Source organism: Ovis aries, chromosome 5, assembly GCF_016772045.2.
Source record: "Ovis aries strain OAR_USU_Benz2616 breed Rambouillet chromosome 5, ARS-UI_Ramb_v3.0, whole genome shotgun sequence".
Taxonomy (NCBI): Eukaryota; Metazoa; Chordata; class Mammalia; order Artiodactyla; family Bovidae; genus Ovis; species Ovis aries.
In genome coordinates this window covers 13,528,414-13,539,810 of record NC_056058.1, presented here as the reverse complement: position 1 = coordinate 13,539,810, position 11,397 = coordinate 13,528,414, and the positions used below count along the sequence as shown (strand labels likewise).

The window sequence follows — 11,397 nt, the reverse complement described above, 5'->3', positions numbered from 1 at the left end:
TGTTGGGAGTGGCATGTGGCAGGCTCGGAACCCAGTCGGCCATCTTGCATAGGACTGAAGCCTGAAAGGGAATAGTTCTGAAGGTTCGCGCTTAATGGCGGCGCAAGCTGCCTCCATCTTGGAAGTGGCGAGTTCTGCAGCCGGAACAGAAAGTTCCTGAAAAATGCCCGCGAAACCCCACACCTCCGCCCCCGGTAGAGTTGAGATGGAGAGGTGGGGAGGAAAAAGGATGAGCACGTGACTCAAAAGTACCCTCCCCCGCAGTATCTTTCTGCGGACTGCTCTGCTCGGGTCCCCTGCAGGGACCGCCCCGCTCAACGTCAGCCAATGAGAGTCGTAGACTGGAACGCGGGCGGTTTCCATGGGAGCGCTGGAGGGAGGCGGGGAAGGTTACCTAGCAACTGGAGATGCGGCTAGGTCCCGCCGAGCGGTCGACAAGTGCATTCCCAGAGCCCGAGGAACCTGAATTGACAGATCCTAGACAGAGGCAATTCCCCTGACCCCCAGAAGTCCTCGGCCTCAACCCAATCATGACGTCTCCCCTGTGCTGGGCGGCGGCCTCCAACGCCATGCCTTCTCAGGACCAAATTTCAACCCCCTCCAAAGTCAAGGCCACTCAAGTTCAGCTCAAGCCCTATCGCTCTCGAGGCAAGGGCTTGGTGCCTGTCTGGCACTCACTTCATTCCAAGGCAGGACCCTTCCATGCCAGCGAGGGGAAGTCCGCTGTGAATATGCAGGTGGCTGAGTTACAAAGGAAGATACAACTGTTAGGTAAGATGACTCCAGAGGGCCCAGAATGGTGGAGTCAACAGCCCTCTGACCTGGCAGGAGTTCTTTCACTAGCGTTCGTCCAGGTGTCCAGTATCCGGAGGCAAAAATTCATGCTTGGTTGTGGTTTTCCTCATCTTATACAACTTTTCCTGAGCTCAGAACAGAGTGAACTGTATTTCATACTTTTACGTGTGTGCGTGCTAAGTCACCTCAGTCATGTCTGACTCTGTGTGACCCTATGGACTGCGCCCTGCCAGGCTCCTCTGCCCATGGGATTCTCCAGGCAGGAATACTGAAATGGGCTGCCATGCCCTTCTCCAGGGGATCTTCCCAACACAGGGATCCAACCCACTTCTCTCACGTCTCCTGCACTGGCAGGGGGTTCTTTTACCACCAGTGCCACCTGGGCAGCCCCTACTTTTATGTAGTTTCAACTTTTCTATCATGCATGGGAGGATGAAGGATATAGATTCTAGAGGCAGATTTTCTGGGTTCAAATATACTGGCCCTACATATGCTATTAATAATTGTTTGATCTTCATGGACCAAGAATAATGTAATTGCTCTCAGTTTGTCCAACCATTAGATGAGGATAGTAACAGTACCACCCCATAGGTAGTTGAAATGTGTAAAGTGCTTAGAACAGTGCCTGGCACATACTATGGAGTGTGAACCAGTGGTTCTCGATGGACTTGGGCTATTTTGCTCCCCAGAAGACACTTGGCAATGTCTGGAGACATTTTGGTTTGTCACATTGTTGGGCAGCGAGGGGGCGGGGTTTGTTACTGGCATCTAATGAGTAGAGGTCAGGGATGCTGCTCAACATCTGATGATGCACAGGACAGTTCAACACAGCAAATAATCATCTATCTCAAATGTCAGTTGTGCCGAGGTTGGGAAATCTTGGTGTAAACTTATTGCTTTGTTGTTAGGAGGTAATGTTGCATAGTGGTTGAAAGTATGTGCTGGGGAGTCTGACTGTTTGTGAACTTGAACAGTCTAATAAGCATGAGCCTTCTCATGTGTGAAATGGGTATAATATGGATATGGGTATGTACATACTGGCACATCCTATCTGACACCTAGAAAATGACTAGTCCATCCCTGGCTTTCCAGTGGTTAAGATGCTGCACTTCACTGCAGAGGGTGTGGGTTTGATTCCTGGTTGGAGAACTAAGATCTCACATGCAGTGCAGTACAGAAAAATAAAAGAAAAGGATTAGTCCAGTATCTCTACGTGCATGCTCAGTCACTCAGTCGTGTCCAACTCTTTGCAACCTCATGGACTATAGCCCACCAGCCTCCTCTATCCATGGGATTTCCCAGGCAAGAATACTGGAGCCAGTTGCCATTTCCTACTCTTGGGGATCTTCCTGGGCCAGGAATCGAACCTATGTCTCCTGAAGCTCCTATACTGGCAGGTGGATTCTTTACGACTGATCCATCTGGGAAGCTCCAGTCCTGCATCTAATGCATGACAAATGCTCAGAGTAATATTGTTATACTATTGATACCTACTAAAAGATCTTCCCTCTGGGAAGTCCCCCCTTCCGTGATGCTCTGCTTCTGCCTGCCCACCTCACATGACCCCAGAGGGTGACCGGAAGGCCTTTTATGAGAGCACCCAGTGGAACATCAAGAAGAATCAGGAGACCATTAACCAGCTCCGCGAGGAGACCAGGGTACTGCAACTACAGTTGACAGCCCTGCTCCAGGTGAGGTGGACGAGGTTCCAGGGGTGGGGAGGCAGCGTCCCCAGGGGGTGCTCTCAAGGAGAGGGTGGCCGGAATTTGTATTGTGACCCAGGCTTTCCTCCCTGCAGGGAGATGAGAAAGTGGTCCAGGCACTGATTCGAGAATGGAAGTCAGAGAAGCCGTACCTGAAGAACAGGACAGGCCAGGTTTGCCTCACTCCCATTCCTCTGACCACCTCCCTTCATTTCTAGCCTGGGTCCCCACCTGACTCCCTGACCCCCATCTCACCCTCTCCAATCCCTTCTCCACACCAGCTGCCATTAATTTATTTCTCAGTCTTTCTCACACACTGACCATGTGCCTGGCATGGCTTTAGGTATTGGTTGCCATATGGTGAAAAACACAGACCATGTCCCCACTCCTCAGAGTCATCTCAGTGGAGAAAGCAGACACCCCCCACCCCAAGAAAAGAACAATAAACATACAAAGAAAGTGATTTCCAATGGTGACAAGAGAAATAAATAAAACAGAGTGGCTCACTAGAGATGGATGGGGGTTAGGGGTTTGCCTTTTAGATTATGAGGTGGAGATCTTTGCTTTCTTTAGGAAGGTGATCTTTGAGCTGAGAAGGGGTCAGGCAAGTAGTGATCTGGGGGAAAGCATTCCAGACAGATGGAACAGCAAGTGCAAAGTCCCTTGGGTAGGAACAAAGGTAGAGTGTTGGAGACACAAAGGAGGTCATTGTGGCAGAATGGGAGTGAGTGAGGGGGGCTCCATAGGCAGCGAGGTTAGGGGGGTGATCAGGGACAGAACCTTGCATCAGGCTTTGCTGCACGAGTGCAGATTTTATACTAAGAATCAGAGAAGTGAAGGGACTTCCCTGGTGGTCCAGTGGTTAAGACTCTACACTCCCAATGCAAGGGACCCGGCTTCAATCCCTAGGCAGGCAACTAGATCCCACATACCACAATTAAATATCCCATGTGCTATAACTATAGACCAGGTGTAGCCAAATAAATATTAAAAAAAAAAAAGAGAGAGAAGTGGAAAATGGGCTCTGAGGAGGCAAGAGTTAGAAGCCATCCAGAGGAGGTTATCAAAGTGAAGGATGATGCTGGCTACACTAGGCCAAAAGAGATAGAAATGGGAAGAAAGAGATCTATCTGGCTCAGTCATATCCAACTCTTTGCGACCCCATGGACTGTAGCCCACCAGACTCCTTTGGCCATGGAATTTTCCAGCAAGAATACTAGAGTGGGTTGCCGTTTCCTCATCCAGGGGATCTTCCTGACCCAGGGATTGAACCCATGCATCTACTGCCCTGCAGACAGATTCTTCACCACTGAGCCACCAGGCTCTCTCTGGAGGAAGCTTTGAGACAGAATAGAGAATTGCTAACAAACTGGGTGTAAGTGGGAGAGAAAAAGAGAAGATGAGGCTGACGTGAAGGTTTGGGACTTGAGCACCTGGAAGGACAGAGTTGCCATGAGCTGAGATGAGGAAGATTCGAAAAGGGCAGTTTTGGGGAAAGATCAAGGATATACTCAATTTTTGACAGATGGTTTTTGAGCTTCCTGTGGAGACATCTAGAAGGCAGTGTAGATGTGGATATACGAGCCTCAGGGGGGAGGCTAAATTGGGATATCTTCAGTGTAGAGGTGGGGCTTCCCAGGTGGTGCTAGTGGTAAAGAAGCCACCTGCCAATGCGGGTAGGCATAAGAGACGTGGGTTGGATCCCTGGGTCAGGAAGATCTCCTGAAGCAGCGCATGGCAACCCACTCCAGGATCCTTGCCTGGAGAATCCCCATGGAAAGAAGACCTGGCGGGCTCCAGCCCATAGGGTCGCAAAGAGTCGGACATGGCTGAAGCCACTTAGCATGCACTCATGCAGTGTAGACGTGACTCAGAAAACCCTGAGGCTGGATGGTATCAAGTGGTATGTGTGGTCAGATGAAAGAAGAGCCTCTCAAAGGCAAAGGAGATGGGTAAGGGGCAACCAGGGCGGTGGCTGCCCACCTGGAAACCAGCCCCCCCACCCAAAAAAAAGAGAATCTGCAGGAGAAGCAGGATCAGCCAGGTTTCAGAGGCTCTACCAAGAGACGAGAGAGATGAGAACCAAGACGTGGGAGAAGGAAGGACTAGGTGGGGGTTCAGGCCCCCACTGTTGCTTCCCTCTCTCCAGCAAGCCCTGGAGCATCTGGACTACCGGCTGAACGAAAAGGTGAAGCAACTGAACGCTCTTCGGCACCAGCTGGGCCTGCGGCAGAAGTGGCTGGAAGAACTCCAGCTGCAGCACAGTCTGCGCGAGCTGGAGATCGCCGAGGCACAAGACAGCAACACCGAGATGGCCAAGGTAAGGCCTGCCGGGTCTGCAGAGGCCCCGATCCTGCGGGAGGCGCTGAGCGGGGAAGGGATCCAGCCCAGGCTTGCTTCCCTCTTGTTGTTGTTCAGTTTGCTCAGGCGTGTCTGGCTCTTTGAGACTCCATGGACTGCAGCACACCAGGCTTCCTTGTCCTTCACCATCTCCCCGAGTTTGCTCGAACTCTTGTCCATTGAGTCAATGATGCCATCCAGACTCATTCTCTGTCACACCCTTCTCCTGCCTTCAGTCTTTCCCAGGATCAGGGTCTTTTCCAGTGAGTCTGTTCTTCACATCAGGTGACCAAAGTATTAGAGCTTCAGCTTCAGCACCAGTCCTTCCAATGAATATTCAGGGTTGGTTTCCTTTTAGGATTGACTGGTTTGATCTCCTTGCTGTCCAAGGGACTCCCAAGAGTTTTCTCAGCACCACAGTTCGAAAGCATAAAGAAAGCAGTCAGCCTTCTTTATGGTCCAACTCTCACATCTGTACTGGAAAAACCATAGCTTTGACCTTTGTTGGCAAAATGATGTCTCTACTTCCCTCTAGACCATGCGGAACCTGGAGAACCGCCTGGAGAAGGCCCGGATGAAGGCAGACGAGGCTGAACACATCACCAGTGTGTACCTGCAGCTCAAGGCCTACCTACAAGTAGGGACCAGGGCGACTGGGGGTGGGTGGGGGGCAGCACATGGGAGGGCCAGTCAAGTTAGGGACATCGGTCACAGGCTCAACCATCTCTCACCCCCAGGAGGAGAGCCTTCACTTGGGGAACCGGCTGGACTTTATGGAGGCTGAGGTGGTGAGAACGAAACACGAGCTGGAGGAACTGCACCTCGTGAATCAGGAGGCGCTCAACGCCAGGGACATCGCCAAGGTGCCAGCCCACCGGCCCCTGGGAATCCTGCCCTGCCACTGCCGTGGTCTCCTGGCCTCAGCATCTGAACCCCAGCTGCCCCGAAACCCATCCCGTCTCTGTCCCAGGACCCCACACCTTGCCGCAGTTGTCTTGAGTTGGGCCTGCAGCCCTGGCCCAGAGCCCCAGTAGACGCCAACAGGTCCTGTCGTTCCCCCGTCCACCCTCCAGAACCAACTGCAGTATCTGGAAGAGACCGTGTTCCGAGAGCGGAAGCAGCGCGAACGCTACCTAACCGAGTGCAAGAAGCGCGCGGAGGAGAAGAAGCTGCAGAACGAGCGCATGGAGCGCAAGGTGGGCGCGCTAGGGACACGGCCGAGACCCCAGCGTGCTCCTGCCTGGATCGGACCCGCGGGGTCCCCGCCGCGCCCCTGCGTTGGCTCAGGCCCTAGACCCTTCCGCAGTCCGCAAGTTTCTCCTGACTCTGCCCCCAGCTCCCCAGATGCCAGGGCTCCTCCCACATCCCTGACCCCGCCCTCCAGCCCTCCCCTTACTCTCCTGGGGTCCTCATCCTTCCCCCCAAACTTGCCCATATCCGAAATTGATCCCCACCTCTAACCGTCCCCTTATCCGACAGGCCCCGCCCCCACGCTCCTGACCCACCCCGCTGACGATGCCTCTAAGGCCTCCCTCTAACCAAGGCCCTGCCAAGCACTCCTGACCCCTACCTGGATGCCTTGCGTGTGTGCATGCTAAGTGGCTTCAGTCGTGTCCAACTCTTCGACCCTATGGACTGTAGCCTGCCAGGCTCCTCTGTCCATGGCATTCTCCAGGCAGGAATACTGGAGTGGGTTGCCATGCCCTCCTCCAAGGAGATCTTCCCGACCCAGAGATGGAACCTGCCTCTCTTGTGTCTCCTGCATGGGCAGGCTGGCTCTTTACCCCTAGTGACCCCTGGGAAGCCCTGACTTGGCCCCAAGCTTGGGCCCACCCCCCTTTCTGAACCCGGTCGGGAGATATTTTCCCAATGCCCCTGGCCCCTGCCCTAAGCCTCAGCTGCGGACTGACCCGGGCCCTGACCCCCACCCATGAGCAGACCCAGCGTGAGCATGTGCTGCTGCAGTCTGACGACACGCTCCAGGACAGCATGCACTCCAAGGAGGAGGAGCTGAAGCGGCGCTGGAGCATGTACCAGATGGAGGTGCTCTTCGGCAAGGTCAAGGACGCCACCGGCGTGGCAGAAACGCACGTGAGTGTGCCCTCAGCCCTCAAGTTCCCAGATGGCCTGAGCCGACCCTGGGAAGCCGACGAACCCAGCCTCCTTTTTTTGCCTGGTCAGTTCTCAGCGTACAAAAAAAGACACCCCTCCCTCCTTCAGCTGCTGCCCCGTTTCTCTGCTACCTCTCACAGCAAAAGTGACACGAGTTATCTACACTGGCCACCATCCTGTCTTCTGTTCCTTATTTTAAAACATTATTTTGTTTCTTTATATTTGGCTGTGCTGGGTCTTCACTGTTGTGTGGGCTTTGCTCTAGATGCTGGGAGCAGCGGCTACTGTCTAGTTGCTATGCTCCATGGGCTCCTCATGGCAGTGCCTTCTCTTGTTGCAGACCACAGGCTCAGGAGTTGCAGCCCCCGGGCTCTAGCGCACAGGCCAGGAGTTGCAGCCCCCAGGCTCTAGCACACAGGCCAGGAGTTGCAGCCCCCGGGCTCTAGCGCACAGGCCAGGAGTTGCAGCCCCCAGGCTCTAGCGCACAGGCCAGGAGTTGCAGCCCCCGGGCTCTAGCGCACAGGCTCAGGAGTAGTGGTGCACAGGCTTAGTTGCTCTGCGGCATGTGGGATCTTCCCAGACCAGGGATGGAACCCATGTCTCCTGCATTGGCAGGCAGATTCTTTGCCCCTGGACCACCAGGGAAGCCCCTCTCTCCTGTTCCTGCATACACTGGCCCTGACTTCTTTGGCATGTCAGCACTAGGAGAATGGGGAATGTTGTCTCTCCTCTCCTGTATCTTCAGCCTCTATAGCAGGGTCTGGGGCCCAGTACCAGCCTCCATCCCAGAGAGGCTGGGCCCCTACTCTAGGACCCGCGCTTGGCAGCATCTTCCTCAAAATTTTCTAAGACTTTAGGTCCCCAGCTGTGAAAGTGTGAAAGTATTAGTCGCTCAGTCACATCAGACTCTTTGCGACCCACGGACTGTAGTCTGCCAGGCTCCTCTGTCTGTGGAATTCTCCAGGCAAGAATACTGGAGTGGGTAACCATTCCCTTCTCCAGGGCATCTTCACTATGCAGGGATCAAACTTGGGTCTCTGACATTGCAGGCAGATTTCTTTATCATCTAAGCCACCATGGACGTCTCTGGCTGGTCAACACTAATTCCTCTGCATCCCTGTCTGATTTCTCTGTTTGGGGAACTCTCTAACCCACTACTCATCCCATGGGGTGACCCCCAAGGAGTTCCAGGACTTGGATGTATTGCGTCATCTGGAGCGCTATGGCCAGACGTCTTTCCAGAAATTGGCCTTGGGGTTGCTCCCACGACCAGTCATATTTTCTCATAGGAGTGGGGGTTGTTGGCACATTGATTTTGGAAAGCAGCTGTGCTCACTGCTGTCGCTGCCCCAACATCTGATTTTGGTTGATTCATTTTCCTTATATAGACAAAGAAGGGCCTGCAAAAATCATTCGTTCAGGGTTGCACACCCTTAAGGCAGCCCTGAGTCCAAGGCTCACAGAGACAGCATTGTGCAGAAGCCATCATCAGCTCAGGCGACTTGTCCCGCTCATCCCTGGGAAAGAAGGAGCAGGACAAGCCTCTGGTTCTGATGGGTCTCTCCGGGTCACCCCCCAGGCAGTGGTGCGGCGGTTCCTGGCTCAGGGTGACACCTTCACACAGCTGGAGGTGCTCAAGAGTGAGAACGAGCAGACGCTGCTGAGACTGAAGCAAGAGAAGCAGCGGCTGCAGCAGGAACTGGAAGACCTCAAGTACTCAGGGGAGGCCCTGCTGGTGAGGTGAGGCCGCATGGTGCCCGGTGGGGGTGAGAGTGGGGCCGGTGTGGTCAACAGTGCCCCAGTGGTGGTCCCTCTGCTCCCTACAGCGAGCAGAAGCGGCAGGCCGAGTTGCAGGGGCGCCTCAAGGTGGAGGAGCAGCGGCGTGCTGATGCTCAGGATCAATTGGACCGGACCGTGAGGGCCTTGCAAATTACCAAGGAGGGCCTGGAGCACCTGGCCGGCAAGCTGAACCACATCGTAGTGGCAGGTCCCACTGACGAGGAAGGCTCACCTGGAGCCTCCCTAGACACGAAAGGCAGTGCCACCCCACAGGTGGGGTTCCCACCCTGAAGTCCACTCCAGAGAGCCCACCCCAGGCCCTCTTCAGGATATGAGAAGCCTGAACACATGGGAAACCCCAACCCACACCCGAGTCTCCACCCCCCATCTCAGGAAGTACCCCCTTATTAGTCAAGAGGCCCAGGACTTCAGAGACCCCTGTCCAATTTCAAATCCCACCCCCATAGGAAAGTCCCACCTAGCCCCCCCTCCATACACACTCAAAACCTAAAAGAGACCCTGCTCCAATCCTGAAGCAGCCATAGATAGACAAGAGAAACCCAATCTGCCCACTGTGGAATCCTTTTTTTTTTTTTTCATTTTCACCAAAAAATTTATTGAAGAAAGTATTCGCCATTTTATTCCACTACTTTCTGCCATTTTTCAGTTGTCATTGTTTAGTTGCTCAGTCGCATCCAACTCATTTGCGACCCCATGGACTTTAGCCTGCCAGGCTCCTCTATCCATGGGATTTCCCAGGCAAGAATACTGGGATGGGTTGCCATTCCTTTCTCCAAGAATCTCATTTCTTAAGAAGGTCTTCGGGCAATGGCTTCCCTCCAGTTAATAGCCCAGCCTGCCCTCTCACTAAAAGGCTCCTCCTCCCCTCCACTGTCCCCCTGCCCATCCCTTGACTTGGGTCTCTGGAGTTCAGAGGAGTTGCCTCACAAGCGTGGCCCTTGAGGACAGAGTCCTTACCCAATAGAGGGTAGCACCACTCATGTGGATAGCCCCTAACTTCAAAGCCCTGCCCCTGGGTGGGGCCTCCCAGGGGCCCCGCCCCTCCCGACTCATCCGGCTCCGCCCCCAGCCGCAGGAGACCGGGCGCTCGGTCGGAAAGGAGCTGGATCCCAAGATGGATGACTATCTGACCAACCTGCTGGGCCTGGTGGAGGAAAAGCTGTTGAAGCTACATTCACAACTCGAGAACCACAACGTGCCAGAGATGCTACGCCACGTCGTTGACCGCGAGGTGCCCATTCAGCCAGGGGCTGGGGTGGCAAAGGAGGGGTCGGGGCAACCCCCTGGAGGAGGCTGATGGGCCGGGAATGGGCCTTAGGGACAAGAGGTGAGGTTTAAGGAGCCAGGGATGAGCCAGGAGAGTTACTAGAGGGAACTCTGATAACCTGGTAACTCGGCAGGCCAGAGGTCCAGGCCGCAGGGTGAGGGGATGGGGGGTGGGAATCTGGGGTCTGCTCTCTAGAGGACAAAAGGTGGGACCTAGAGACCAGGGGCGGGCCTGGTGGGGAGGCTGGGTATCAGGTTGCACGCTGAGAACAAATGATGGGGCTGCACCCAAGGAAAACTTTACTAGAGTGGGCAGAATTTCCTTGAGGATCCAGTGGTTAGCGCCCTCTTCGCTTCCAATGAAAGGTTCCATCTCTGGTTGGGAAATTGGATACCACACGCCGCATGGCACGACTCCTCTCAAAAAAAAAAAAGAGGCAGAGGAGTGGGCAGAGGTGTTGAATAGAGTCGGGGTACATCTCAGAGGGGGATGGGGAGGAGGAGGGGGCACAGACCTCGCTGTACCCCCTGTCAACTCACACCCATCTGTCCCACTCCCTCCTCCCCCTAGTTCTACGCCACCCTAGAGGGAAAACTGCCGGCGTACAACACCCGCATCGCCCTGCCTGTCGCCGGTCACAAGGACAAGTTCTTTGGTCAGTACAGGCGGGGAAAGGGGGCGAGGCTGGGAGCCCAAGGAGTGCATCGGGAGGTGGTCGGGGCCGAACATACAGGGCCCAGGTGCGGATGGGTAAAGGCCGGGGAGAGAAATCTGGTCCAGGAATGGGCATCTCGATCCCCTCCTCGCCCGACGCAGACGAGGAGGAGAGTGAGGAAGATGACAGCGACGTGGTGACCCGTGCGGCGCTCAAGATGCGTTCCCAGAAATTAATCGAATCCCGCAGCAAGAGACGCGGTCGCTCGCGAAGGTCCTAGACGCGCGCTCGCGCCCGCCTGGCGTTTCCGGGCCCCTGCCGCGGGGCCCACGGGGCCCCTTTAAGGGCTGAACGCGGCCCGGACAGGGGAGCGGAGCTGGCAGGCGATGCCCAGAGTGAAGAAGGGGGCTGGGCCGCCGGATGTTCCCACAGTAAATTTCCCCAGGCTGGTCCGCGCCGGTCTCGGAATCGCTCAATAAAGGTCACCGACAAGCCCCTTGAGTATTCGCCTTTCCTTGATCCTGCACCTCCCCATAGACGGCTGCCTCTCAAATCCAGGGCCACAGCCTCAGCCGCCTCCGACCCGGGAGTGATGACTCCCAGGGCTCAGGACACAGATTGGTCTCCTCCGCCCCTCCAGAGAGACGAGATACCGCCACACCTGGGGCAGACCAGCCCTCCCCATCTGAGCAAGGGGACTCCCCTCCTGAGGACGCAGACCTGTC

General features: G+C 55.1%; 1 protein-coding gene across 1 annotated transcript; it reads left to right on the top strand.

Annotated features, from left to right (window-relative positions):
• The first annotated feature begins 437 nt into the window (after positions 1-437).
• On the top strand, positions 438-11,173 carry ODAD3 (outer dynein arm docking complex subunit 3). Its single transcript, XM_004008542.5, has 13 exons — positions 438-771; positions 2,365-2,486; positions 2,594-2,671; positions 4,648-4,818; positions 5,374-5,475; positions 5,576-5,701; positions 5,912-6,034; positions 6,777-6,929; positions 8,530-8,690; positions 8,777-9,002; positions 9,820-9,981; positions 10,588-10,672; positions 10,834-11,173. The coding sequence occupies exons 1-13, from the start codon at positions 531-533 to the stop codon at positions 10,950-10,952; spliced, it is 1,869 nt and encodes a 622-aa protein (XP_004008591.1). The 5' UTR covers positions 438-530; the 3' UTR covers positions 10,953-11,173.
• The last annotated feature ends 224 nt before the right edge of the window (positions 11,174-11,397 follow it).